Source organism: Colletotrichum destructivum, chromosome 9, assembly GCF_034447905.1.
Source record: "Colletotrichum destructivum chromosome 9, complete sequence".
NCBI lineage: Eukaryota > Fungi > Ascomycota > Sordariomycetes > Glomerellales > Glomerellaceae > Colletotrichum > Colletotrichum destructivum.
In genome coordinates, this window is record NC_085904.1 from 2375435 (window position 1) to 2402196 (window position 26762).

General features: G+C 53.0%; 10 protein-coding genes across 10 annotated transcripts; 2 read left to right on the forward strand and 8 right to left on the reverse strand.

Moving 5' to 3' along the window:
* Positions 1–684: 684 nt before the first annotated feature.
* Positions 685–2889, reverse strand: CDEST_13839 (Putative peptidase M24, creatinase/aminopeptidase, winged helix-like DNA-binding domain superfamily). The gene is made up of 4 exons (XM_062929995.1): positions 2792–2889; positions 1591–2726; positions 1450–1536; positions 685–1396 (listed from the first exon to the last, which is right to left on the reverse strand). Exons 1-4 carry the CDS (start codon positions 2832–2834, stop codon positions 1340–1342), a joined length of 1323 nt encoding a protein of 440 aa, XP_062786046.1. The 5' UTR covers positions 2835–2889; the 3' UTR covers positions 685–1339.
* Positions 2890–3580: 691 nt separating this feature from the next.
* On the reverse strand, positions 3581–3949 carry CDEST_13840 (uncharacterized protein; the record flags this gene model as incomplete). Its single annotated transcript, XM_062929996.1, has 1 exon — positions 3581–3949. One exon carries the CDS (start codon positions 3947–3949, stop codon positions 3581–3583), a length of 369 nt encoding a protein of 122 aa, XP_062786047.1.
* Positions 3950–5288: 1339 nt separating this feature from the next.
* Positions 5289–6952, reverse strand: CDEST_13841 (Putative aspartic peptidase A1 family, aspartic peptidase domain superfamily). The gene is made up of 3 exons (XM_062929997.1): positions 6586–6952; positions 6123–6532; positions 5289–6057 (listed from the first exon to the last, which is right to left on the reverse strand). The coding sequence occupies exons 1-3, from the start codon at positions 6877–6879 to the stop codon at positions 5505–5507; spliced, it is 1257 nt and encodes a 418-aa protein (XP_062786048.1). The 5' UTR covers positions 6880–6952; the 3' UTR covers positions 5289–5504.
* A 2280-nt stretch (positions 6953–9232) lies between these two features.
* Positions 9233–11002, forward strand: CDEST_13842 (Putative cytochrome P450; the record flags this gene model as incomplete). The annotated part of the gene is made up of 5 exons (XM_062929998.1): positions 9233–9503; positions 9554–9866; positions 9916–10444; positions 10489–10614; positions 10667–11002. 5 exons carry the CDS (start codon positions 9233–9235, stop codon positions 11000–11002), a joined length of 1575 nt encoding a protein of 524 aa, XP_062786049.1.
* A 558-nt stretch (positions 11003–11560) lies between these two features.
* On the reverse strand, positions 11561–12645 carry CDEST_13843 (Putative ribonuclease Z/Hydroxyacylglutathione hydrolase; the record flags this gene model as incomplete). Its single annotated transcript, XM_062929999.1, has 2 exons — positions 11561–12567; positions 12618–12645. 2 exons carry the CDS (start codon positions 12643–12645, stop codon positions 11561–11563), a joined length of 1035 nt encoding a protein of 344 aa, XP_062786050.1.
* A 546-nt stretch (positions 12646–13191) lies between these two features.
* CDEST_13844 (Putative FAD-binding domain, FAD/NAD(P)-binding domain superfamily) lies at positions 13192–14632 on the forward strand. Its single transcript, XM_062930000.1, has 2 exons — positions 13192–13711; positions 13768–14632. The coding sequence occupies exons 1-2, from the start codon at positions 13193–13195 to the stop codon at positions 14611–14613; spliced, it is 1365 nt and encodes a 454-aa protein (XP_062786051.1). The 5' UTR covers position 13192; the 3' UTR covers positions 14614–14632.
* Position 14633: 1 nt separating this feature from the next.
* Positions 14634–17487, reverse strand: CDEST_13845 (uncharacterized protein). Its single transcript, XM_062930001.1, has 4 exons — positions 17164–17487; positions 15997–17104; positions 15670–15937; positions 14634–15614 (listed from the first exon to the last, which is right to left on the reverse strand). The coding sequence occupies exons 1-4, from the start codon at positions 17304–17306 to the stop codon at positions 14647–14649; spliced, it is 2487 nt and encodes an 828-aa protein (XP_062786052.1). The 5' UTR covers positions 17307–17487; the 3' UTR covers positions 14634–14646.
* A 936-nt stretch (positions 17488–18423) lies between these two features.
* Positions 18424–19522, reverse strand: CDEST_13846 (uncharacterized protein; the record flags this gene model as incomplete). The annotated part of the gene is made up of 1 exon (XM_062930002.1): positions 18424–19522. The coding sequence occupies exon 1, from the start codon at positions 19171–19173 to the stop codon at positions 18424–18426; it is 750 nt and encodes a 249-aa protein (XP_062786053.1). The 5' UTR covers positions 19174–19522.
* Positions 19523–20298: 776 nt separating this feature from the next.
* Positions 20299–22517, reverse strand: CDEST_13847 (Putative peroxiredoxin-like 2A/B/C, Thioredoxin-like superfamily). The gene is made up of 2 exons (XM_062930003.1): positions 21489–22517; positions 20299–21416 (listed from the first exon to the last, which is right to left on the reverse strand). Exons 1-2 carry the CDS (start codon positions 22068–22070, stop codon positions 20715–20717), a joined length of 1284 nt encoding a protein of 427 aa, XP_062786054.1. The 5' UTR covers positions 22071–22517; the 3' UTR covers positions 20299–20714.
* Positions 22518–24490: 1973 nt separating this feature from the next.
* Positions 24491–25771, reverse strand: CDEST_13848 (Putative SNARE associated golgi family protein). The gene is made up of 5 exons (XM_062930004.1): positions 25560–25771; positions 25419–25492; positions 25169–25355; positions 24961–25073; positions 24491–24902 (listed from the first exon to the last, which is right to left on the reverse strand). The coding sequence occupies exons 1-5, from the start codon at positions 25759–25761 to the stop codon at positions 24492–24494; spliced, it is 987 nt and encodes a 328-aa protein (XP_062786055.1). The 5' UTR covers positions 25762–25771; the 3' UTR covers position 24491.
* Positions 25772–26762: the final 991 nt, after the last annotated feature.

The following is a 26762-nucleotide window of genomic DNA, read 5'->3' on the forward strand; positions in this document are numbered from 1 at the left end:
GGCTTCCTGGTGGAGCAAGTCTCATGCTCTGATTGGCTGTTAAGTCATTTCATCGAGAAAAGTTAGCCGGCGAAGAGAGGGAGGGAGGGAAAGGCCCAAAGCTCTCAGACTTTCGCCTAGCCCGTGGCAACAGGAATCTTTCGGTCTCTCACAGCCCGAGAAGCAGAAAAGATGTGCCAAGATTCCACCTGCCACAGCAGCTCCCACAGCATCTCCCACAGCCGAACGCGGCCGAACGCCTCTTACGCTAGCTGAGGGCGACCAAAGCCACAGAGGTCCAAGAGACGGGACGGGATGGGCGTCGTGGTTACTCTTCTCCGTGCTTCTGGACGCCGCCGATCGGACCCTGGAGACATACGGGGATTAGCTAGTGGAGAAAAGAAAACAGTGGTCACCGACCAGTGGGAGCGTTGGGCCGGTGAGCAGAAGAGGGTGGAGAAACAGGTTTTTGGATCGGCCTGTGATCTTTGCCCCTTACAACCCTTCTGACCAACGCCGCTTGACGCCATGGTGACCACTTTTTTCAGCCTCAAGTGGCATCAAGGGTCCTCTGGCAATATCTCGGTAATCGCTCCGTTTTGTGTGGCTCGTTCTATTCGAACATTCGCGCTCGCACCTGTGTTCATGTCATGTGCGGGGGGCCTGAGGGGGTTCCATTTCGGGTCGTGGGTGGCGGCGTCTGACATCATCCGGGGTTTCGATCGGTGAGGAGACAGATGTGCGTGGATTCCGTGATCGATGAGGATGTCGAAGCATACCGGTCCTGCTTTCACCAGATGATCCGCGCCGGTCATGATGACAGCTCCGTCATTTCGGGAATCGTCTCCGATCCGGGTACGGGAGGGTATTCCGGGTATAGGGCCGCGGCTGTTCAAGTGGATTATGACCTCGATCACCATTAGTGTAGTTTTCATTGAGTCTTTTTTGTACACCGTCTAAATCCAAATCTGGCGTGAGGCTATGATGGGCACGGCTTCGGCGTTATTTGGCGGACCATAGCTCATCTTCTCTCGACAAGCAAAGCTCGTATTGCAAGGCAGATGTATACAGGCTTGAGGTGTCCTTGGGAAACAGCGAACTCGGTATATGAGAAAAAGTCAATATAACCGTTATCAAAACGCATTTACGAGCCTTAGCATGCTGCTATCCCACGCAATGAACTTTACTACACATGCCTATCTGCTTTGGCTTCGCAAGCTTTGGTTCCCTTGCATGAGCACTATGTCCGCCGGTAATTGGATTCGATTGCTTGGATTTTTGTTATATATCTGAATGATAGTCTCGATTGAGTGAAAAGAAACCCATGACAATGCCCATCCTTCACCAGGTTCCACACCGCCTAGTAGTCCTCTCCTCGGCTGATTACTTCCTTCACGTTTGGCCTGAGCAGGATCGTCTGTGGCACTCTGTCAGCTTGGATCTCATCCAACGCATCGTTGTGGTACTTACGTGCTCGAACTGAGCAGTGTAGGAGCCCTTCTTGTCACACAAGGGCGGGTAGGCCTCGACAATGCCGCTAGACACGAGATTGTTCAACTGTTGTGCGGTCAGCTTATGATTCGACGCAGATGCGAGCGTCTGCGAACTTACTCCCAAAAGGTACTTGTCCTGTCCCAGACGATCCAAGTACCGCCGGCAGAAAGGCAGCGTGCCAAAATTCTTGTTGATGACGTTCAGCAGTCTCTTAGCCGAGTCTAAACGCAGCGCGGCGTGGCCCTCTCCACGTCTGGCGTAGTGAGACACCTCCATGTCTTCACGAACGTATCCGTTGCCCGTGCTGCCGAACGTCTCGACGGCGAAAACATCGCCCTCTTCCATCTTGGTCGTGTCGTTGCTCTTGACGATTGGCACGCTCTTGGTGCCGTGGATGCTCCAGCGCTCGATCGTGTGGCCGTTGAGGTTGCGGATCGACTTGACGGGGTACGTCGTGCCGTCAATCTCCACCTCGTAGCTCTCCATGACCTCCTGGATGACGCCTCCAACGTCTCCGACGCGCACGTCGATGCCGGCCTCCTTGACACCGGCATTGGTCGCGTCCTTGACGGCGGCCAGCAGGTTGTCGTACTGCGGCTCAAATGCCATGGTGAAGGCGCTGTCGACGATACGTCCGTTGACGTGCACGCCAAAATCGACCTTCATGACGTCCCCTTGCGAGAGCACCATCTTGTTGCCGGCGTTGGGCGTGTAATGAGCCGCGCAGTGATTGAGAGACAGGCCGCAGGGGAATCCCATGCCGCCCTTGTAGGCGTCGCCCTCCTCGATTCCCGGGTGTCCGGTCAGCGCACGCACGCCATCCTCGATGCCCTCGGCAATCTCGGTGAGAGTCTGGCCGGGCTTGATGTTCTTCTGGGCCCACTGGCGGACCTGGCGGTGGATCTCGGCGGCCTCGCGGTAGTCGGTAAGGAAGTCGTTGTTGAGGTTGTCGAGATGCCGCTTCTCCTCGTTTGTCGTGCGCCAGAGGTTCTCGTCGCGGTACTCCTCCTCCTGGCCCTTAGGGTAGTTCTTGTTGGGGAATAGCGACGACATGAGCACGCGAGGCGGGTCGGACTGGGCGGTCGGGGACTTCTTCTTCTTCTTCTTCTTGTTTTTCTTCTTCTTCTTGGCCGCGCCGCCGGCGGCAGGCGCCGCTACCTCCTCGCCCTCCTCATCTGAGTCGTCGCTGTCGTGGTCAACGCCATTTCCCTCCTCGGGCTTCGCCGCCTTGCCGTTCGTCGCAGGCTCTCCCACTGGGTGGTGCTGGTTAGCCTACTGAGACCGGTAGCTGGAGCAATCGTCGAGCGAGAGCGCATACCGTTGAGCTTCTTCAAAGCTTCTGTGGGAACTTGGGCAGCCATCTTGGCATACTAGATTTCGCGTGTGTGGTGAAGATGGTGGTGGGAGCGACAGATTTTGAACCCCACCTGGTAAACGCAAGGGCGCGGGGTAAGCCCCCGTAACTCATTAACCGGGGTGCAGTCTCTTACTTTATGCAATGTCCGACCTCGTTTCGTCTTGCCCGTTTGAGAGCTTTCCGCCTAACGCGAAAGGGAGGAAGACCCCTCACAAACCTCAGCTTAAGTCGGCGGTCTGATCGATTCGACTTGCCAGAGAAACTGTAAATTTCACTCCGAAGTTGCAGAGGAAGCTGTTGCTGTGATAAAATTTCCTTGGGAAGAATGCCTATTCCTGCAGCTCCGGCCATTTTAACGGCAAGGTCCAAAAGCATATTACTCGCCAGCTGCGACCAGCTACGGGCGCAAGTCGGCTAAGTTTGCTTCTCTTACATGTCAGAACGTCATTCAGTTCCCTATTTTTAGGTTCGGACTCGTCTCCTCTTGCCTTTTACATGTCTCGAACCAGGAACATGCAACTGTACGCACTTCACTCATGCATGAGTCCATCTTTGCCTCCAATGATTTTTGTCCTATTTGTTTCCTATCAATTTGACATCCCTCAATCCAAACCGAGACGAGCGAGGTTAAAGACAGACATGAGACGACGCTTTCAAACACGTACGGCGGTTAACGAGAAGACAAACAGCCCTAGTCTGGCTCTTGCTCCCAACCCCTTGAGCCCCTTCAGAAAATTGGTGTGAAGGTCCCTAGTTGACTCTGCAACGAGCACCGGAGCCGCCGCAGTCCGAGGCATACCCATAGGAGCAGCAGTTGCCGCTGGGCGAGCACTCGAAGATGTGGTTGCTGACCCGCTTGGTGGTCACGACGTAGGCGCTGTTATCGGACCACACGCAGTTGCCGCAGACCGTCAGCTGCTTGCCACGGCTATTGCATTTGCATCCGTTGTAGTTACAGGCCCGTTTCTCCAGGCCCAACTCTTCCTTCTTCTCCAGCAAGGGCACGAGTTCGTCGCTATCAGTTCGCCCAGCCAGAGCGTAGGGCTCCGCAGGCTGAGAGACGCCGGCGTGGGCTGTCGCGGTGAGGAAGACAAGAGTCAGGGCTGCGGTGAAGCGCATTTTTCTGGTCTGTGTACGGTAAGCCCCGTTAGTGTTTTGGCCTTTGCATGTGGGAAGGTAGGGAGGGTTGTTTTGAAGGCTCTTGAACCATACTTGTAGCTTGTGCCAACAGGATTTCTGACAACTCAAGGCGAGGTGTGTTTTTGAGATGGATGTTATGTTGATTTCGTTCAACAAGATAGCTGTAGAGGGAACTTCGGCCGCTTATATACACATCTTGACTGTGCTTTGCGCTCATATCGATACGAAATCAGCAGTGGCAAAGGAATCTGCGAGGCAAAGGGACAACGGACTGTCCGTCTTACGCAATTCGTTTAACTGAAAATTACTTGACGTTACATTGCTATGAAGTTGCTTCAGCTGAATCAGAGACATCACAACCCACATATGTACTTTCTGCGGGGTTTATGTGCATGTCTGATGAGGTGGCACTCATTGCATGCCAACTATATGCACCTGAGGCTACTTTGAGCGTTAGACACAGACTTAAAGCATCTCTTCATGTCTTGTTCGTCGAACTTTCTTCAGTCCGAGGCTCGCTCTTAGTTCCATGAGACTGGACTTGGAGTGGCCGACCTACGCGAGTACCTGGATGATAGCATGGATAGGGCTGTGAGCCATAGAGTAAGCTCTGGGCACAGGAGGTCTTACAAAGGGAACCATAAGCCTGAACGCATGAGCAGTCAGGTTGTACTACAACAATGCTACTATATCGAATGTGGAGTGCGCTGAAACCATGACAAAAGGTGGCCGTCCTGGATTGCTAGTCGGTAAAAGCCTCCGAACCAATCGTGCTTCAGCTGGCAATGGTCTGTCCTATGGCCCTATGAGAAGTGCAGAAGGACATCATTCGCCTAGCTCGTATTGCCTTGATATTGAAGCTAGTGTCAGGTCGATGTAGCATTGGACTGAGACTAGGCCTGAGAGCTTTGCGGGGAAAGGGTGATAATGGTTTAGGCCCAAGGCCCGCGCCGTCTACCTGCAGTAGATAGACTCCAGCTCGTTTGTCGGTCCAACCAGCCATCTTGTGACACTGGATGAGCGGGCATGCGGTTGAATCATTCGAGACATCACAACGGAGCAAAACTGCCTCGCAGTCAACTCGTCCAATGACTGTCTTTATGGAACGTAAGCAATACGACATTAGCTGCAAAGGACCTGAAAGGACCTGAGGCTGGAAGAGAAAGACTTGGCCATACGTGGCTGTGCTCCGAATTCGAGTCTTGCCAGATCATGGACTGGCGGCAGATCCAAGCTGAAGTCTGGTTGTCTGACAACAGCAAACATCGGCATCGAGCCAGGCGCCGATGGAAAGCGGGAAAATAATCACAGGACAAGACAGAGATTCCTTGGGCATAGCTAAGATACAACAAAATGTAACCATACCGCCATCAGCTAGCTGGGAGATTACGTAGTTGTATAAAGGAACTAGTCTGAGTAACCTGAATGATCCGAAGTGAATTACATTTCCTGCGAGATGTAAGGCGCCGTCAAAATTTCTGAAAAGGCTTGTCAATTCACCCAACTTTCCGCAGTCGATAGAATGATGTAACGCCTACAATAGACGGGAGGGTAAGACATCAGAATATCTAGCAACAGCAGCGGCGCTGTCAACCAGACTTGCAAATCCTACGCGTGGTTGAGGAACTAGGTCGTTGGAGATGTAGTCGAAGACGGAGAAAACAGAGCGGAGAAAGGGGAGACCGATGATGGAGTCGCCAAACGTCCGCGTCCACTGTCCCAGAGCAGCATGGCAGTATTCTGTGCCGTTGACCAATCCATGATCGCTGGGGATCACAAGATCCAGCGGATCCACCGCATACCACTCGCCGAAGTACTTCAGTTCCACCAGCTGCGGGATTGAGCAGTCGAAGTATATGTCTCGGTTGCCTGGATAGAGGATCGGACCCTTGAACTGGGCAGCAATGGCATCCAGTTCCTCCGGACGAAAGTACATCAAGGATCCGCCAGAGTCGATCATTGAAAGATACTTGCCGTCTGGCAGTAACAAGCCGGCCCTCATTTTGATTTCGACGCCATTGACCCGGACGCCTTCGAGATGGACCGTCCATCCTTGGCGATCCAGCGGAAAGTCATCATAGTTGTAGCTGCAAGAAACCATATAGTCAGTAGTGTTTGGAAAGTAAGAGCGGGATCAGGCTTTCCAACTCACTTTGGCGTGCTGTATACCGGCCCGTAAGTAACATTGTGACCGGCAGCCTCTTCTCCGAGTCCTCCCAGCGTTAACTTGCCAACTTCTGCAGAGTCGGGGTCCCCAAGGCGCGGGAAACTGAGTGAGAACTTGGGCTCTCTCAGCTTCTCACTCGCCAAGAGCACATCCATCGGCGGCAGTCTGTTGTTGAAGTGTAGCTGACGGCTAACGGCTCTCATGTTGAGGCCAAAAATGCCGCTGAAAGAGTCGTTTTGGAATTCCCTCAGGGCCGACTCGTAGACCAAGCCAATGGCAAGATCAGGTATCGACAGCCCGCCGAAGTCGGTCCGCAAAAGAGATTGGTTTCCATAAACGGCTCCTTCGCCCACGATTGTGAAGAATGTCTCGTTGGACAGGATGGTGTCGTTTGGCTAGACGTCTCAGTCGCGAGCCTCTGGAGACAGCATGCGCTACAGCTACTCACCTTGATTATGTATGATGAAGTGAGGCCGAAGCATCCATCCTGAGCATCATCCGTGGGGCATTCGTTGGAGGCGACGAACAGGTCTCCGGAGCCGGTGTCAATCATCACTGGAACAGCTTGTCCGTTAAAGGTAACGTTGACGTTGTAAAACTTGTCATCATTACGGCTTGAAGGAACAAATACATCCAACACCGCTACGCCGCTGTTCCTGGTCGTGAGGGGGAAAGGCGAGCCATTCGCGCTTGAAAACAGGGACGCAAGCAGAGCCGCATGAGTGAAGGTGTTGAAGATCATCGTTATTTCGCCTCGTGATCCTTGACAAGAGTATGATCACTAAATGTGAAGGTTCTCTTGCTCTCTGACGGACGGCTTTTATCATGGGACTAATAGGTGGCGTATCCCAAAGTTTGGAGTCCCAAAGTTTGGAGTCCTCCTCGTGTTGTCCTCAAAAAGGAAGGTGTCATTCAGCTAATGTGATTGACCTCAGACCGACACTTTGACCAGGATTCTTCTCGTATCCGATCGACTGCGGACTCGCGCCATTGTCCCCATGCCTTAAAACATCCATCTTGACTCCGAAATCGCCGATACAAGCATTCGATTGGGATGTGGTTCTAGGCATTGTCGAGAAATGAATCTAATTAGCATTAGCCACCTTCCCTTTGGCAAAGCATGGAGCAATTCCGCAGCCGATGAGATACTGAAAGTTGACTTATTACCCGCTATCTTTATCATCATAAAGAAAGCAAGATAAGGTACAAGGTAGGACACTTCTTCTCCCTTTGTGATAGTGTGGAGCGGATCTTGTTATCTGCCAGACCACACACCAGATTTGTAATCAGTCATATAAGAAGTTACAAAAGATTAGTGATCACAATGTTTGTAGTTGACGTAACGTATATCGGAGTTAGAGCATCGTTGTATTCCGCTTTCGTTTAGTGTGTAAACGGAAGGTAAGGATCAAAATGCTCAATATGCATGACACAGCCCTCCTGGCAGCCTGTTGCAGGCTGACAGGTGTGATGGGCTGCGCGACAGCAGGACCAAAGGCTACAGCTGTGCGGTGTAGCTTTACGTGACTCTCAGCTGAAGGCCAGCAGAGGGCTTGCTAACTTACACAGCTATAGCGTGTAAGGAAGTAGGAAACAAGTGAAGCAAAAGGAAAAGGCGAAGTAAAGGCAAAAGGCAGGTAAGTTAAGCATGTCTCTTTATAGTTGAACCTTCCTTAGGGAAGGTTTATAGTGTGTAAGACTATATGCTCTATGGGCGGGTGGATCTACACCTGCTGGAAGTTAATGACTACTGTTCACACTATAGGCGTATGGCAATTACTGTATTAGCTAGCTAGGAGTAGGTAGTAGTAAAACTAGAGTTGTAGTAGACTTTGTTAATGTTACTAAGTCTTAAAGAGACATCTAAAGAGTATACATATACAGACAGGGGAGTAATCTATACTCGCTTGTACCAGCTAGGAGCCCTGCGGCTATACTAGCGGGTCTCATCAGTTAGGGGCATTGCGGCTCCTGAGTGGCATCGCTTATTTTAGAAGGTCGGCTAGACTAGTCGCCTCTTGTGTTACGGTGCGTCTACGAAGTTACTGAGACAATGGACATGAAGGAGCTGTATGATATGCACGCGTATACGTCGTTGATATGTCGGTATTTGGCAGGGAAACTATTTGTCGTAATATTCATTTTGAAGCCAAAAGTTGCGTACTGTCCAGCAGGGTTTCTTCTAAAAGGAGCCGTCAGATCCTTGATGTCGCCAGATTGCTCTTCAATGTGTCTGAAACTGGCATTGTTCTCGCTGGCCTCACTGCTGAATTGATTGGAAACATTGCCCTGTTCATAAGCTGCTGGCAAGATCTCTCATCCTGAATAGCGACTGCCTGGCGAAGAGCAGGGGCAGTCAGTAACAATGCAGTCCTTATGTGTCCGCGCAACAGAGACTGGCATTTATTTCACCCAGCTTCCGCTGACTGATAATTTTGGACACTGAAAGCATACGTTTTCTTTGGTGTATCTAACAGACGAAGTCAGGCCAGAACAGCCGTCACCTTTTCTTTTTCTAAAAGTAATCCGGCAAGCTGTAAGCCTGGCCAAGCTTCTTCGTCTTTGCCGGCAAGACGTCAGACCTTGTACCTAGGTCTAGAATCTCAAAGAACCCTTCAAAATCGGCAGGTGAAATGATGCTAATACCTCGCTTCCTTACGGCTGCCGGATAAGGTAGTGAATCAAACGTTGAAGTAAGAATTCTCGACATGGAGATAGAATTTGAGTGTATCTTACCCAGCGGTGAGCACGGATTCGCCCCGTCGGATCAGTCTTCCCTTAGTCGTCTCTAACGTACCCCGCCGGAACCATTCACCCCCTTAGCCGTCTCTAGTTTGCCCGTCGGGGCCTTGTTCCCGCGTGGTAAATACTTTTTCTTTGGGCTAAGCCGCCGGCCGCTAGGGCGGCCCGCTCGGGAATGTTCAGTTCCTCTGCAAGAGCGCTAGCAAATGTGATGTTCTCCCAGACATGTCGTCATGTCAAAGTGGAAACGTTGGAGTATCATGGTGTGGTGTATATACTTGACATCCCAGACGAGTCTCGCGGAGCTTCCCTTTTGCTATCAACAGTCACAACAACTCTGAATACCGACCAAAATGTTCTCCTACACAAGACCTACCTCCCTAAGCAGCGAGATTTCTGCGTTTAGATCTTTCCTGGCAAGGTTCTCTGCATTCGAAGTGGCTACTTGGTTTATCGCAATATTCTTGTTTTGGGGCAGCTTTCGAGCAATCTACTTGCTTTACTTTCATCCACTGGCATCCTTCCCCGGCCCTCGCAGAGCGGCGCTCTCCACGTGGTGGCTTTACTGTCAAAGTAGGAGTGGTCGTGCAGAGGAGATTTTTGAAGAACTGCATAAGAAATACAGTACGCTCAAGTGCAATCTTTGACGGAAACCCGGCTTAACAACAGAACAGATACCCGCGCGCTTCGAATCGCTCCGAACGAGATTCACATCACCGATTCCGCACTATACCACACCATATATTCACAACAACACACATTCAAAAAACAAGCCCATTTTTACAGCGCTTTCATGACACCGCATTCAGTTTTCGTGGAGACTGATGTCGAATTGCACCGTCAGCGACGGAAACAGCTCAGCAACTTCTTCTCAAAGATGTCCATCCGGTCAATAGAAGGAATATTGTTTTCCAAGGTCGCGACTCTATGCAAGAGGATTTCAGAGACGAGATTCAATGGACCTATAAACTTTTATCAGGCCTTTCGGTATATTTCTTACTAATCACGTGGTGGATATATGCTAACTTCAGTATAGGTGTTTGACAGTAGACGTAATCACAGAAGTAGCCTTCGGTGAATCCTTCAACCTTCTCATTGAGTCCGAAGCAAACACCTTCAATGCGCCATTCCTCGAGACGTTCGACTTGGCCGCAAATAGCTTTTGGGACATTGAGCACTTCACAATTCTTCGAGTCGTAATCAGCAGGGTTCCAGCTGCTGTTGCGGAGAAGTTGAGTAGATCGGCGGCAAGGCTCCAGGGCCTCCCTCTCGCTGTTGCAGATACTGTTACGAAGTTCAGACGTCTGAAAAGCTCTGGAAAAAGCTTCGATCACGTTGTAGTCTTCGACAAATTGTCAGAGCTGGACGATGTACAGTTGCAGGGAGAAGCAACCGATATTCTGGTGGCAGGTTCTGACACAACGGCAACAACACTTGCAGTTGCTATCGAACAAATCATTGAGAGACCTGCTGTGCACACTAGACTGAGAAAGGAGTTGAGAGACGCTGGATTTCTCAGGGAGCAAGACTACGAGCTTCAAAAGCTCGAACAGCTTCCGTATCTAGTGGGTACTCCGATGAATTGTCGCGCCAAGCTAACAGTTACTAGTCTAGCTGTGTGAAAGAAGCGCTGCGCTATGCTATGGCAGTCCCCGGAAGACTGCCCAGGATTGTGCCCAAGCCGGGTATGGGAGCAGAGGCTCTAGTTGTCGACGGAAAACACATTCCGTCTGGGGTACGCAACATGCAACATGGCCTCTAGGATGATTACTAAAGATATTTTGTAGGCTTCCGTCAGCATGTCCGCTTATTCTGTTCACTTTGATGAAAGCATTTGGGGGGCAGACGCAAGGAGCTTTATTCCAGAGCGTTGGCTGACTGATGATGGAAAGCATCTAGAGAAGTATCTTGTGACTTTCTCCAAGGGCGCAAGGCAATGCCTCGGTATTAACCTTGCTTATGCGGAGGCTACATTAACGCTTGCAATGGTGGTGGGTCGGTTTCGGTTCACAGCAGACAAGACACTCAAGGAATCAGACCTCAAGCGTGTTGATAACTTCACGATGGGATATAAAGGGACTGGGATTCGCGCCGAGGTTCACGAAGACTACCAGAAAGCTTGAGTCACGAACAGCAAAGGCTATTAACGGGTCTCATAGAGAGGCAGCAGAACTAGAACTTTGGCTCGGAGGGGTGGGTTGCCGGGGTTGCTGGGAGGTACATGCTACGGTGTCAAAAACGCTGTTGTGTCCTTCATGGAAGCTTGTGCTAAACTTATGTTGGAGATAACAACGGGGAAGAGTTTGCTTGAAAGTGTGCAGCATGTAGACTCAAGCCTGTAGGTTTCAACAGTACGGGTAGTTATCAGTAGTTGATACATTATTTAGTGTTAACTACTTGCACTGAGAACTGAGATGCAAGCGTAACACTGAAAACATAACAAGTCTAGGACCCTCAGTTGCTGATCGTTTTCCAATCATTGACAGAATCCTTCAGAACAAGACTCTGGAAGCCACCATTCACAGTCTACATTCTACATTCGTTGACTCGCCAGTCAGACAAGGTAAAAAGGGCACTGTGGAATTAAGATACATCATGATCAAGGTATACGGGTAGATTGAAGAAATGAATGTTGAACAACTAGATATCTAAGACTTGAGACTGTCCATGAATCAGAGTCATTATTTTGGAGGTGCTCCCAGCCTCAACACTCTTTGTAGCTCCTGTGACGTCGATTCTGTAAGGGGCAACGCAACTGTGGAACGGTTAGTCTTACGCATACTTTTTAGTACCGCGAACCCAACGTACCTCTCATCATGGAGGCACCAAATGACAGTCTCTGGCTGATCGAGCCAATGAATTTGCTTCAGGGCGAATTGCGCAGCAGATCCATCGAAAGGCCTTCCGTCGAGGTTAGCCCGTCCAGCGATGCCCAGTATCGCAATCTTCGGTTTCGGCTCAATTTTGGAGACGATTCCTTCATACGCTCCCAGATGAGCACTCCAGAGCAGACCATTGCCTCCGATGATGAAATTGAACATGAGCTGACCTCCGTCGCAATGCGACATCACATTTTTCTTACGATCGTTGAGGTAGGCCACCAGAGAGCGCATCCCATCATTCATATGTTCGGGCGGTACGAGCTTGTCCAGCTGGAAAAGGCCATATCGCATGCCATGGGTGATGTCCAGCGTGCAGGCGTAAGGCGTAGTCTCGCCCGTGTATACTTCGCTTGTGTCGATCACGTCAGGGTGAGGGACGGGCAAGAATGCATGCAGCGAGGGCCAAATATGCACAGAGAGTGCTGCCAGCGTATGATGCGGAGACTTCGATTGACCTGGAAGTGCTGTAGCAGTAGGCACTTCGTCACGGTGAGCTTGATCTCGTACGGCACGCGTGAAGAGCGGGATACGCTCGCCGCCGGCCACAGGTACAAGTTGTTCATCGGGAACACCCGCAAGGCGAAGGAGATTGATTGCTTCGCAATTCGCAACGACAATAGCGCCGGTCTGAATGGCTATGCGATCGGCTCCGGGTAGGTGGTCGAAGTGGGCGTGGGAGATAAATATGTAGTCTGCTTCAGTCACGTCGGTAACGTCGAGGTACTTTGGAAAAACAGAAGGTCGGTCAAGCCAGGTGTCCAAGAAGATCGTCACTCCGTGAGTGCGAAGCCGATACGTCGTTGCGCCTGGTAGATATCAACTTGTGCAACTGCAAGGGGCGATGGCAAATACCCACCGAACCACTCTATGGTAGTGCCTGTCATGATGGATGTTGTGTAAGTGAAGGAGAAGCGTGCTGATGTCACATGTACTAAGGTAAGGAAAATATCTGTGCATATACCACTGGTTCCCCTTATGTGAAGTGAAGCCGGCAGGAACTTGACCTAGATCCATTACTGTCTTGTAATGAAGCGAAAGACATCCGAAAACCTTGTTCCATACACCAATTGAATGGGTACGTAGGTAGGTGTTGGTCGTTTCCAAACAGATATCTCGGCAATTTCGTGGGGTCCCGCACGGCTGGCGGAGCTGTTGCGGGACTGCCGGCGGGACAGCCGGCGGGACGAATAGAACGTCGCGTGGATAGATGAAACTGATCGCTCGAAGCGTGGGTGGGGTCCAACCTGCACCATCTGATTCGTATCAGTATTTAGTTGTTACACTGTGTCTCTTGTCGCACAATCCAAGCTTGTGTCTGCTTCAGGCATACACCACTTGTAAGTCCTGGTCCTTCTTCTTTTTTTGAGCTTGGCATACTGACAACAACATCTCATTAATACGTAACCTACACTTTGGAGCAAATCTGTTGTTATGGGCTCTTTCAAAGTCATTATTGTTGGCGGCGGCCTTTCAGGTGCGCTGCTAGCCAACGGGCTTCGCAACAACGACGTCGATTTCATGGTCTACGAGCGCGACGTAGCCGATTCCAAGCGAGAAGGCTACCAGATCCGACTGGGTCCTGGTGCACAAGCAGGCTTTCAGGCATGTTTGACTGATGCGCACCGCGACAGGATCATGTCCAAGATGGGCATGTCTTCAGGCCTGCAAACAACAGCGCCAGCGTTGTATACCACGCAATTTGACGAGATCTTTGACTTGGCCGTTGTACCGTCGTACTCGAAGTCCGCGGCCATCAACAGAGTGGTGCTGAGAGACATCCTCCTAGAGCCAATCAAACAGAGCAAAAAGATACAGTATGGGAAAGCTTTCGAACGTTACGAGATAGTCTCCCAGGATGATGATGGAGCGGAGAAGGTCAAAGTTCATTTCCAGGACGGTTCTCATGACACCTGCGATGTCCTTGTCGGCGCCGATGGAGCGAACTCCAAGGTAGGTGATTTGTGGCCAAGACAAGAGAGTGAAGTGAGGCTGACCAAATGACCCAGATAAACAAGCAGCTTGGCCTGAACAACATTCATCTCTTAGATAGCCATTGGTCTTTCCTTTCCAAAGGAGGCCTACCATACGAACGAATGATGCAAATGCCTGCGAGATTGCGCAAAGGTCCGATTATCGTATTCCACAACGACATCACACTGTACTACGCTCTCTACCTGCCCGACGAAAACAGATCAGATTCGAAGCACCAAGCGGGTGACTCCAAGACGGCGTTGCGCTACGACGAAAAAGCGGCATCGTTCTACTGGGGCCTCAACATCCCGGTGAACGCGCTTCCTTACAAAAGTGCTTCCGAAATCAGGAATCACAGAGAAGTCTGTCTCGATCAAATCAAGGACTGGGCGCCAGAGTTCCACCAACTGCTCAGCGTCGGGGCGGATGACTCTGATCAGACAGATATGCTCGTTACACAGCTTCGAGCAAGTACGCAACCCAAAGCGGACTGGCGGAAGCGATGCCAGAACGCAGGAAACGGCCAGGGACACCCTCGAGTGTGGATCATGGGTGATGCAATTCATGCAATGCAGCCGAATCGCGGTCAGGGGGGCAATCAAGCATTGGCTGATTGTGCTGAGATGCTTCCTCAACTGCTCTCGCTCGCCAGCAACAACAACCTAACGCGCCCAACAATCGACCAAGTGCAAAACGCATGCAACATATACGAGGCTTCCATGATCCCACGAGCGTTCCAGTGGGTCAGAAAAAGCGGAGGAGCCAGTTTTGTAAGAATCAATCTTGATGGGTTTCTGGGATTTGTCGTGCGTATCGTTGCGAAGTTGGTGCTGCCGATACTCAAAATGTATTACAGCATCTTTCCCCAAAGCGACGAGTAAAGTCGCCCCTAGGTCCATTGGGGGTTTGCTCAGCTAAATATGCGGTTGTTGTCCTTGACTCATTTGAGCAAATGTTCGTGCCAAAGCTTCTGCAAACGTTTGCCATGACTTCTGAGACCGCAAAACCGCCTCCGCATCCAATAGCAACCTGCGACTGCTTTCGTAGTTGTCCAGGATGCCAATGCCTGTGATGTGCACTCTGGAATCATCCACGCTCTCTACCCAGGCGTCTACTTGGGACTTTTGTACCAGCTTGTCTAGGAGGATGAGTTCTCCTTGTGGTGACGGGAGTTGCACGATCTGATCGTACAGAAAGATGTAAGTGACGGCGATGCAGAGTGACAAGGAGAAATGACATGCAGTGAAGCGAAGATTTCGCGAGAGAGAGTAAATCTGCGCTGCGTGCCAGAGACAACTCCGGGCCGTTCCCAGGTTGCGTCGTAGGTGTATTCTCAACCTAGCTCTGCATCGTTCCATCTCGGCACTGTCGACCTGCCATCCCACCGAAGAATATATGATCCGTAAGGGAATCTCTCGCTGTATTGCAACAACGTGGATGATCGGGTCATGTCCGCCGTGTGCCAGTTCGGGACCTGAGCTAAGTCTGGGCACCATATTGTCGTCTATGATTGTGTCCAAAACCTTCACGTCGTCTTCGAATGCTCCGAGAGACAGCAATGTTCTCCGAATAGAATATGTGTCCTTTGCCTGTGCGTCCGATCTGGACTCAGATCGGATCAAGGATTGCAGAAGCCGCGATGATTGCATGTGATCCAAGATATCTCTCTCAGCGGCATAAAGGCTAAGAATGCCGGTTCTGCATAACAAGGATTCATGACGCCGTTGGGAAACACTTCCACCCTGTTTTTGGTCCAGTTCTCTCCAGCGTTTTGCATCGCGACATCGCCAGGCACTGTCATTACAAGGGAGTCGCTGCGTCAGTTCTGTGAGTTTGAAGGACGGTCGCAAGTCCAAGAACACCAACTGAAAGCACTCCAATGCTTTTCGCGCTGTTAGACAACCCTTCAGACTATCAGGCGCAGTTTTTTGACTTACTGTATACGCTGTGCATTAGGCGAACCATTTCTTCATCTTCTAACCAAGCCCGCCACTCATGATCTGAGTTCTGTTGGACTGTCGGTTCGGCAGGCTTACTAAAGACATCGGGAGTTATCAGACTGCGACATAACGTCACAAGCAAACTTTTCTCATGCTGCAACACGGTTTGATTCAGTGGGGTTCCGGAAAACATCGACCCGATGTCTCGCAGCAAGACACTTTGTACAAGGGAGATATCTGGGGGCTTCGAACTAAGTTGGCAAGGCTAATTTGTTAGCTATGTTGAAAAAAGCTGTGGGATGTGTTGAAATCATGGTGAAGAACCTTGGAATTTGTCGCTCGTTGTAGCAGAGTTCGCAAAACTGCAGTGATTCTGGAAGCATCTTTGACTTCGGAGTATTGACCCCCGATAGCGGCGACTGCTGTGAGGAGGACCCAGGACAGGTCTTCTGATTCCATCTTCGTTTGGTGTAGGAACGGGAGGTGAGGATCGAAATGCTCCAAATACAGGTCCACGAAAGCCGTGAGCAACTGGCAATCAGGAAACAACAAGTCGTCGTACCCACGCTCTGCGACATAGAAAGCGTGCAGCGCTTCATAAGCCTTCGACGAAATCTGGCTCACATGTCCGAAAATCTCCACGCTGGCGCACTGGACATCATCGTATAGAAGCGTGGGAAAGGCTAGGAAATCATCCAACGTAGGGGGGAGAGTTGTCCCTGACGTATTGTGACTTTGCGGTACGGCAACCTCCAGGGCGGGATGTGTATCAGCTGCGAATGTGTTCGAGATAGCACGTTCCGTGGTCTCCAAGGCGGCTATGCTTCCGCGATCAGACGTGCGCAAGGAGCAGAGGGTCTCGGTAGGGCACTCAAGGTCTTGAATCGTCCACCTCGAGGGAAGGCTAGGATCAAAACGGGCCTCATCGGTTGGTACCGAGTCCGGTAGGCAGAAATCTGTGAACAGATCATACTCCTCGGCACTGGCGGAATCAGCGGAGAACACATGATCTAGCCAGCCCAGCCTATGCATTTCGTCGGATAAAGAATTGTTCGATGTAGTCGGGGCCGCAAGTGGTATGGAAGGCTGAGCCGCTAAAGCCCCTGGGCCTTGAGACACCGGAGTCGTAGATACCGAAGCTGTAGGAAGAGTGGCTGATGTCGAAGTGCAGCCTTGATACTCATCACTGCTGAACAAAGCCTCATTAGATCGAGTGTTCTTCGTCCGAGACACCGCGGGACCCAAGCCTCGGCGCGGCTCGTTGTTGTACTCGCAATGGAACCCTTTCCGCTCACAGCGTGCGCAGGAAAGCTTCCCATCGCACCGCTGCTTGGCTTGAGCGCAAGGGAGACAGGCCTGGAGAGCCTTTCTACTGTGGCTTTGCTGCGACTGATCCTGATCGTGGATGGCCTCATGCCGGAGAAGTGTGTCCCTGTACGAGGTAAGCACAATGCCACGCGACACTGCGTTGGCGCAAAGCGACTCACTTACCTTCTGGAGAAAGACTTTGAACACGTTCCGCAACTGAAGGGCTTCATACCCGAATGTCGAAGCATATGCCGTTGGAGATGCCCTTTGCGTTGGAAGGTGTCATTGCAGTACTTGCAACTCAGTACTTCGGCCTTCTCCGGCATGGTTTCTCTGACTTCTGGCCGTACTTAGTGTATGTCTTGCTGAACGTAGCGCAGATTTTGGTAGACGTGAAGTCGCTAGATGATAAGCATGTAATTCCGTCCCCGTCGTTATACTGTGTTTGAAGACGTGTTCCGCGGGGGTAATGCGGGCGGAGGGCGGAGGACAGGTGGAAGAGTTGACGTCAAATGTCTGGTTATCAATGTGGTTGGGTCCTGGACGCCCTTGTACTCTCAGGGGGTCAGGGGGGTCGACCATAGAGGAAAGCCAATGCACGGCAGTTAAACCTCGGTAGTTAAGTGATTGGCCTCTACCGATCATTGGGGCCACACTTAGTCATGGCCGTGTCGTGAGGCTGTTCCCATTCGTAGTCGCGGTCAAGTCCAACGACCAACATGAAGAAAGTTAGAGACTGACCGTAGATAGGCCTTGGAAATTGAGCAATTTTAGTTCCGCTATAGTTGCAGTCTGGACCTCAAGGCGTGTAAATAACTGATGACAGCATCGGGTGGGTATTAATGGGACGACGCGACATTTGGGGGTTTGATGGACGAGGAGACCGCATGGTCTCGTCTTATCCAGTGGCACTTTTGGAATGCAGTCGGCCTTGCTCTTTGGTGGTCATGAGGAACACCAGCTTTGTTTGTAACAAGACTTCTCATATCAAGACCTTGCAGACCACACGGATATCAAGTTTGTTACCTGTACAGTGATACACCCCCTTGAATAGCTCTGGATGGGCGCCGTCATGTCTGCCGATGACCTCAACGTGATGGAAAGTGGCTTCTCTGTCGATACCACAGCCGAGGGCTCACTCTCGCAGTTTGTGCTGACGTCTAAGGCTCAGGTCAAGGAACGAACGAACAGCATGTCAGTTGGTAGAAGTACCAGTGGAAAAAGAAAACTCGGGATTCAAAACAAACGACCCAGCTCATGCCCAACCGCGCCCGAATAATGCTATGCCCTCCAAAAGATGCCGCCGACCAATGCAACCAGAGTCCGTAATCCTTCCCCCAAAACCCTTGAAGTCAAGAAAGCACGCTTGTCCCCTGATTCACTGAACCGACCCAACTTCTACGCACGTCCCACTTCCGGCTCAAGAACCGCGCGGCCTCGGTCTCAGTTGCACTGGTCGCCGACCTGCACGAAGAAGCCGCCGAGCGCCGACGCCGTGAAGGTGACGTTGATGTCCTCCTCGACCCCGGCGTCGTTGGCGACCTCGAACTCGAAGCTCAGGCTCTCGGCGCACTGGAAGCTGTTGATGACCTGCAGAGTATCGCGGGCCACGACGTCGTCCTTGACCTGCAGCGGGCCGAAGGAGCCGACGAGGCTCCCCGGAGCGTCGCCCCCGAGGGCGCGGACGTCGAGGCGCGCGAGGGCGCCGCCGCCCTGATCGATGGGGAAGCCGCGGGCGAAGGCGCCGACGAGCTGGCAGGGCCCCGCGGCGGAGGGGCCGACGGGGAAGGTGAGGACCTTCGTGACGACAGTGCCGGAGGTCAGGTCCGCGACTCCGAAGTTCAGGTCCGAGGCCGGGACGATGCGGCAGCCCGGGTGGGCAGAGGCGCCTGCTTGGCGGCGGGCGGTGGGGGTTGTACGTGCCGAGACGGAGGCGGCGCCGGCGAGGGCGGCAAGGAGAATGTTTGCGAACTGCATTTTTGTGGTGGTGGTGGTGGTTGTGACTAAGAGTGTTTGTGAAGCCGAGGGGAGAGGATATTCTTGTGTTTTCGTTGGTTGTGTGGACGAGGCGGGTTGAAGCTGTTCATACTGATGAGAATAGGAAAGGCAGCTCCCAGACGAGGGAGAACGTCTTGTTTTATAGACGGGGTCCCTCGTCATGAACTCCTTAGAGAAAGTCTTCCTGGAACCCATCGTGATGCGTCAAAAAGATGTCAGCCCAGCTGCTCTGCTGCGCCCACGATCTCACGCGAGCGGAGGCGCACACGTCGTGATGGCGGCGTGCCAAAGCCCCCTCGGTGCTCCCAGAGAGCGCTGCTGGAACGAGATCCCGCGAGGTCAAACGAATCGACCGCGAGACATCGCGCAGCCCCGCCTCCCTGCTCACGAAATACTCCGAGGAAGCTTTCCTGGAAAGGCGTAGCCTGTGCTGTCGAATCCTTGCTCAGCCTTACAGAATTCTCAGCGAGGTCGCTGAAGGGAACTAGTGAACTAGAGGGTGACGACGGTCCCTCGTCAGCGCGGCGGCACTGGCCCGGAGGATTTCGCTCAGCCCTGCTTAGCCTGCTTCATTCTGACCAACACTGGGTGTAGCTGAGCTTACCTCCCCATCACGAGGAGTCCACGTCCAATGGTCGGCAGACGCATAGACTCAAGAGGCCGTAGGACGATCGGAGGTGCTGCAGTAGTTTGACTGCTCCCCAGGTTTTGCGCATTCTAAATATAGAGGCGAGCAGGGGGGGCTTTTGGCGTTGGGAAGGATCAAGCTTCGTCGTGGCCGATTTCGAGATAGGCGAGAACGCAGTCAGCGCATGCCAGCTTACCAATATCTGTAGACCGTTTGCGATGCCGTGGGGAGACGCGAGGAATCTTTTCTGATTCGGGTAGAGGATCGCGCAGGATCCGAAGTGTGTGTCTCCTTTCCGGAGAAGACTGGACGTGATCCAGGCTGGCGATGGTGTCTCTGTGCGCTAATGTTTATGCAACGGCAACAAACAGGGGGGTGCCATCCGAGTCTGGGTGGACAAGCCCATCTACGTGTTTGGGCTGTCGATCGCTCACTCGGTGTAGAGGATGACGATGGCGTCAGAGTGAGACGGACGATTCCTTCTCTTCCCACAATCCCTTCTCTTCCCACAATCCCTTGGAACTCGTGCACGTTGACGGAGGTTCAGCGGGGAGGGGGAGGGGGAGGGGGAGGAGAGGCTTTCAAATCCTGCAGGCTTCTTTGTACGGCAAATCGAGAAGAGAGACGTGAGCGGACGAGGCGAGGTTTGTTGGCTGACGTTGGGTGCCTCATCTCATGAATGGGATGAACCCAGGGTCTCAAGGTTGACGCCGCGAGTGGTGTAGGTTCAAGAATTGAGCCTCGTGTCCACGGGCGAGTGACCGTCGCAAAGTGAGGAAGCAAGAACTGAGGAAAAACGAGCCGTAGTGTTAGGGGAAGGGGGTAAAGCAACACAAGATCCGGTGACTCGCTGGCCCGGTTCTGCTATTGTCAATCAACGCCAAAAGCTGCAGGTATCATTTCAAACGGCTAATGCTATACTCAGCTCCAGCGTGTAAGATTAAAAGTCAAAAGGGTATTGGGCAGCTGTCCGTGTTCATCCCTCTCACAACCGCAGCCGGACCTGAATCCCATTGCGCGTGAGACCCCTCATCCCGAATTATTACGGGCATTTGCGGTGGGCAGGCCGCACCGACCCGTCGATAACACAAAAGAAGCCTCGCCGCTCCTATGCTCGCTCCTGCTGCTCGTTCAGCTTGCTCATCTGGCTCGCCATGCTCAAGCCGGTGCCCTTCCTCATCTCCAGGGCTTTCGACCACCTCTTGTTCTCATGCGCGGGAGGCTTTCCGGAGCCCGTGAGACCCAGCACCTCCATCAGCTCGGGTATCTCAGCGTGGTCTCGGGTGGAGCGCATGCGGTGGCACCAGGTGACCCTCTTCTCCTCCGGCTCGAAATCGTCGTCGCCTTCGCCGTCGATTCCCTCCTGGCTATCGATGCTGTTCTTGTTGGACGTCATGGCCTCCTCGATCTGGCGTTCGGCGTAGGGCGTCGAGACCTCGGTGACTAGCTCGACGGGCTCGAAGAGAAACTCCCCGCCGACCTGTCTGTGGTCGCCCGATTTGGTAGCCAGCCCAGCCTTGACCTGCTTCAGCCCTTGGAAGACGCTCTCGGCGGCCGACTTGATCATGGACTTGCGCATGTAGGCGGGGCGGGTCCCCAGCGCGAGGGTGCGCGTCATGCCCAGCTTTGCGAACAGACGTCTCGTGGGATCGGTGTATACGGGGAACGGGCACCCCGTCTCTTGGAGGTACATGTCAATCAGACCCGGGTTGCCGCAGCCGACGACGGCGATGAAGGTGCTCATCGGGAGGCCCAGCAGGGCGTCGGGGGTAACTGATTCGGAGAGGGAGCGGAGAAATTCCTGGCAGTTCTATGGCAGAGGCAAAGGTCAGCAACAGTCAGGCCCGCAGGGTTCGGGGGGGGGGGGGGGGGGGGGGCTTACGCCGCAGAAGAAGTGGCGGATGAAGATGATGAGGACTCGTCTCGCGGCATTGCGGCCGCTGTATAAGCTCTTGAAGGTATGGCTTTTCCCATGGCGGTCCAGCACGACGTATTTCTCAATCTTCTTCAGGATCTGGGGCGTTGGGAGATCATTGTTGGTCTGGATCTCGCCATCAAAGTCGGCAGGTTTCGTATCGTCGATCTCTATCGTGGTGTCTCTGGCGTCGTGGCCCGTTTGTTGCGTCGTGGATCTCGTGCGGGTGGTGGTGGCGGCGATGTTGAGGGGTTGCACCGACTGGTCGGTCGGCATGAGCCCCTCCCTGGCATCTATTGAGGATGGCCTAGGGGGCAGTTTGGGCCTCAGATCGTCATCTGTCGCATCGTGGCCATTGGGCACATGGGTTTCGTTCGTCCTCGTGTCCTCGGTCTCAAACTCCGAAGCCGTCCCTGTGGCAGTGGCAGTGGCAGTGGGATCTGTCGTTTCCGTGGAGTCTGTTGCAGGTGTGGCACTGCCATTCGTTGGGGGAAAGTAAGGATTGGCGGCGGCGGGCGCGGCGGGAGGAGCTGATGGCACAGCAGCCATGACGTCGCAATTCGTGTGGGTTCAAACGATGTTGGGTATGTTGGACCAGGTACTGTCTTCTTGACTTTGAATCCGCGCGTGCAGTGGTGATGTACACTGGCGGGTTTTCTGTTATCCTTCTCCCGTGGTCGTCGTCGTCGTCGTCTTCTGGTGGTCAAGGTCGGTTGAATAGGCGTGCTTTTGCGCCGGAGAAAAAAATAGATGGAAGACTGAGTTGCGCCGGAGAGGACGAGAAAAAGAGGTGGTCTTGAAGGAGGCGCAGCAGCTGTCAGCGGCCGGGATCGCGTTCGGAATAAGAGTATGGAATTGAGGTACCTAGAACTGACAGTGTCAGTAAGGCAAAAGAGAAGAAGAGGCGCCTCTAAAGGGCAGGGGGGACGGACGGACGCTCGGTCGATGGGGATGGAGATGGGGAGAGGCGGGCTGTGAAGCCGGTTCTCAGCTGTGTATGGTTTTCGACCTGGTATCTGTCCCACCATACAGGTGCCCAGGTAGGTGGTAGGTACGGATACTTTGCCTAAATAGCACCTAACAGTGCTGGTAGCGTTAGTGGGCCCCACTCTCTCCCTGGCCTTGGGCTCATCATCTCCAATGGCGGCGGCACGACCACACTACAAACACAGCGACACGCCGCTTTGTGCGTGGCTTGCGCTTGGTTGGCGATGGCAAGGGACGATGCGAAGGCCGCCCGTCATCCACGGGGTCCGGCTCGAGCCGGTGATTGACGTGGGAATAGAAACTCGCGGCCCAACTTGTGACCGGCAATAAAGGTTGGACCTCGGACCTTGGACCTTGGACCTTTAATGGCCTTGGGATCTTCTTGGCTTTCGCTCCCCTTCCTCTTCTTTACCTAAGGGCATTTTGTTTCATCGGCGTATGAGGTCATGGTGGAGGGCCAAGGTGGTTGTGCTCATTAAACTACGCAGCATATTTTGGCTTGGCCGCTAACTGTATTTGAACCTCACCGAGGGAACGTCTGCCCGGTGGTGCGGAATAGGGTTCATTGGGGTGTGATTTCTACTATCACGGCCATAACCCGATGGCCATAATGCGACGACCATGGATATGCGGTGCCCGCCTCTCCCTCACTCCCTCCGAGAGATGACTGTCTGCAGCAGCGCCTTGATGAACTGCTCTCATCACGAAGTGAGACTTACTCTGCCCCCATCACCAAGGTCTGCCGTTTGGCTCTTCTTGGCCAAGCCATCTCATTTCTGCCCTTCATTTTCCCGGAATGAACGAAAGACGGGAGCCCACCGGCGGGCCCGAGCCACCGACGTAGCCCATTAGCCCCCGTGGCTCCGTAGCCCCCGTAGCCCCCGTAGGTGAAGGAGAACCCTGTGATAGTGCTGGGGACAAATCTCCCAGCAAAAATGCTATTTTTACATCTTCCCTACTCATCACCCCCCCCCCCCCCCCCCCCCCCCACCCACCTGACAGACCCTTGTCAACCATTCGTCTCGCCCGTCCAGGCCGACGAGCCTCCCCCCAACCGTTCGGCAACAGTCCACCGTTCAAATCTCGACCACTCCGGACCCCGCGCTCTGGGTGCCTGCTGCGATGCTCTCCCCCTCGAACGCAGTGGGCACCTCGCCGGGGGTGAGGGGACAAGCATGAGCGCTGTAGGCCGCACCCTTCGGATTGGCCAAGTCGTGCGGCCACAGGGGTCTTTTTTTCGATGTTGATTCCCTGTCTCTGTCTCTTTTCCCCCTCCAGGTGCTTGAGCCGCAACTTTTGCCTGCGCCGGCGACTGCGAACTGCGACTGCGCCTGCTTCGCTTCGTTTCCCTTTCCATCGTAGCTATTATTTCTTTCCACTCCATCTCCGAACATCACGACTCGTGCATCTCTCTCTCTCTCTCTCTCTCTCTCTCTCTCTCCGCCACTCCCACCCAAGGTTTCCTGACGCTGACACTGACTGATCCGTGGTGGTACCAGGTGATTTCGCCCTTCCAATATACACCTCACAGCTCCCAGCAACAAAGACCGCTGGGTGTTCCTTTTTAGAGAACCGTCTATCGTTGGGATGGCTACTCACTACCCGATCGGACCAAACCCAGTCTGACGGCCTGCCACAAGGATGCCGTAATCCCCATGTTCTTCTCCAGCCTTGCGAGGCAATACCCGGCGGCTTCTGATGGCTGAATACCGAAGCTGGCCTGTTCGGTATAGGGTATTTGATCCACTCACTGGCAGGTAAAGGCAGCGTGTCTGGCGATCCTCATCGCTTCTTGGTGTCTTATTTCTCGCACAGAGGTATTTATCGGAAGACAGATTCAACCCAGCTCGTATCCCCTTGACGCTACAATGTGCATGTCAACGCTCAAGTAACCAAAAACCAATTGTTTCCCGTCCCTTTATGCCCCAAACGCATCCGTCATAATCATGTGTCCACCCGCCTTTCCCCCAAACTCCCAGCCCTTCAAATCCACTGCGGGTATCCCGGTCTGTCTGTTCTCGTTGCGACGGGCTCGAGAGGCCCCATTTCGGTTTCGACGACGACGGCCTCGGCCTTTTGCTGCTCCAACAGCTCCCGGTGCGCCTTCCGTTCGCTCTGCTCCCTCAACAAAGTCTTCTTGACGCTCCGCATCTTGATGTAGATATATACAGCTAGAGCCACGGTCAGAACGCCGGTGGCACCGAACACGACGTTCTTGATGGTATTGTTTTGCTGCTTCTCGACGAGGAGAACACCGAGGTACACCAGGATGATCTGTTTCGGCAGCGTCAAAAAAGTCGACACGGCAAAGTGCCAAAACTTGACATCGCAGGTCGAGAACACCGCCGTCGAGAAATGCGACGGGATAACGGAGAATCGAATGATGAAGACAATCTGTCAACAGGGTCAGTCTTCCATCACCTCGTTCAGTCCGGAAGAACATGAAACGTACCCAGAAACCTCCATCGCGCGTTAACCGTGCCAAAGCACCGTAGTTGAGGTTCGTCCTCTCTAGCTTTTGCGCCTTTCTTCGCAACGTATACTTAAACGCGAACCAGGTCCCGACTGCATTGCAAATTAGCACGACTGTCCGTCGCTCGCAGAAAGAAGAAAAAGAAAAAGAAGAAGAAGAAGAAAAAAAACTCCCAAAGACTGCTTACTCTCTCCGATGAATGTGCCAGCGGCAACAATGGCGAAGCCGATCCACAGACCATACACCACGCCGCACAAGAGCGCCACGATCTCGTGGCCGAACAGAGGTGGGAACGAGATCAAAACAAGAATGGCGATGGGTATCAGGAACCCTCCCGGCAATGATCGAACTTTTTCCGAGAACGGCCGCAGTTTCTGCAGTAGTAGCGGAGCGTCAGCATATCGAGCTTGTCAAACATGCCAAGGGGTGCCACGGACCTGGACAACATCATCATGGTGAAGACTGATAAAGACAGTGGCCACGACGATGGCAATTCCCAAGAGATGAAGTGCTGCGCAAACCCTTGTTAGTGAACCGCGTCCGCAATAGTTGCCTCTGAGAGTTCGGGTCGCTCGTACGGATATACTTGGGCGTCAGGAAGATCTTCTTCCAGTTCAGAGGACGGTATTCGGTCTCCTCGTCGTCCTCTCTCCGCTCTCTGGTCCTAGCCATCTCGACGTCGGGCATGGTGGGAATAGCCGTCGACTGGTAGTGATGGTGATCTGGATGTTGGGCGATCGGGCTCCAGCGCCTGCGGGAAAAGATGCGACCCCTGGCCATTTTGATAAAGAGTACAAAAGAGTTAACGAGTATCAAGGGGAAAGGAAATGCATATCATGTAGGGAGATGGCGGGATCTGAAATCAATGCGAAACCGGAAAGCGGAACGCACAGCCACCCAAACATCGGCCAAGAGAGGCAGTCGTCAGTGCTGCGGCCCAGGAATTCGATCGAATCGCAGGCGCAGCATTCGCCCAGGTCTCTCCCTGATCCAAGAGGCACATCACGTATGCAGGGCAACGGGAGAATCCCCCGCACCTCCAAGTGAGCTCCAGCCAGCGGCGGCATGGATCTGCCTCCCACCCGAGACAAGGAGATCCAAGGCGAATTTGGTGGGCCGCTCCTTTGCAATGTAAGTACGATGTACAGAGACTGTATGGGCAGTGGGAGATTTCACGTCATGACTTGCGTGTTTCGCGCACGGTGATGGGTATCGCAGTATCTACGATCGAGACCGGACGGCCTTGTGGCGACGGGGCCCTTTTTGCAGGCGGTTGGCCGACAACCAGAGTTGAAACACCAAAGAGGGCGTCCGAGATCAACGACGTGCGCCGATAACAGACGCTCATAATGCCCGACACCTTGTGTAGATAAGCCCACTCAGGAAATTCGGTCGTGGCCTGTCTCGACGGATTGGGAGGGGGGGTTGAGCTTGCGAATACGGCCCCCCAGTGCTCCTCTCCCTCAATCAGTAATACCTCACACTCCATCTTCCTTCTATCGGGGTTCCGCTTGACAAGCTCAGAGTTCTGTAGCCGTGCCCTTCTCTCTCTCTCTCTCCCAATCTCTCCGTATCTCTCCCTCCCTATCCCTCTCTAGAAAGCTACAGCGACAGAAAACTCTATCACCCAGACTCTCCTATGCCTTTGTTGAGCACTGATCCTCGAGGATCATTAGTCCCGGCGGTCCCGGCGGTCGTTTGCTGATATGAAGTACAGGACCTGCGGTACGCATCACCATTTGCCGTCATGCTAAAATGATATCCAGGGATCCAGAACACAT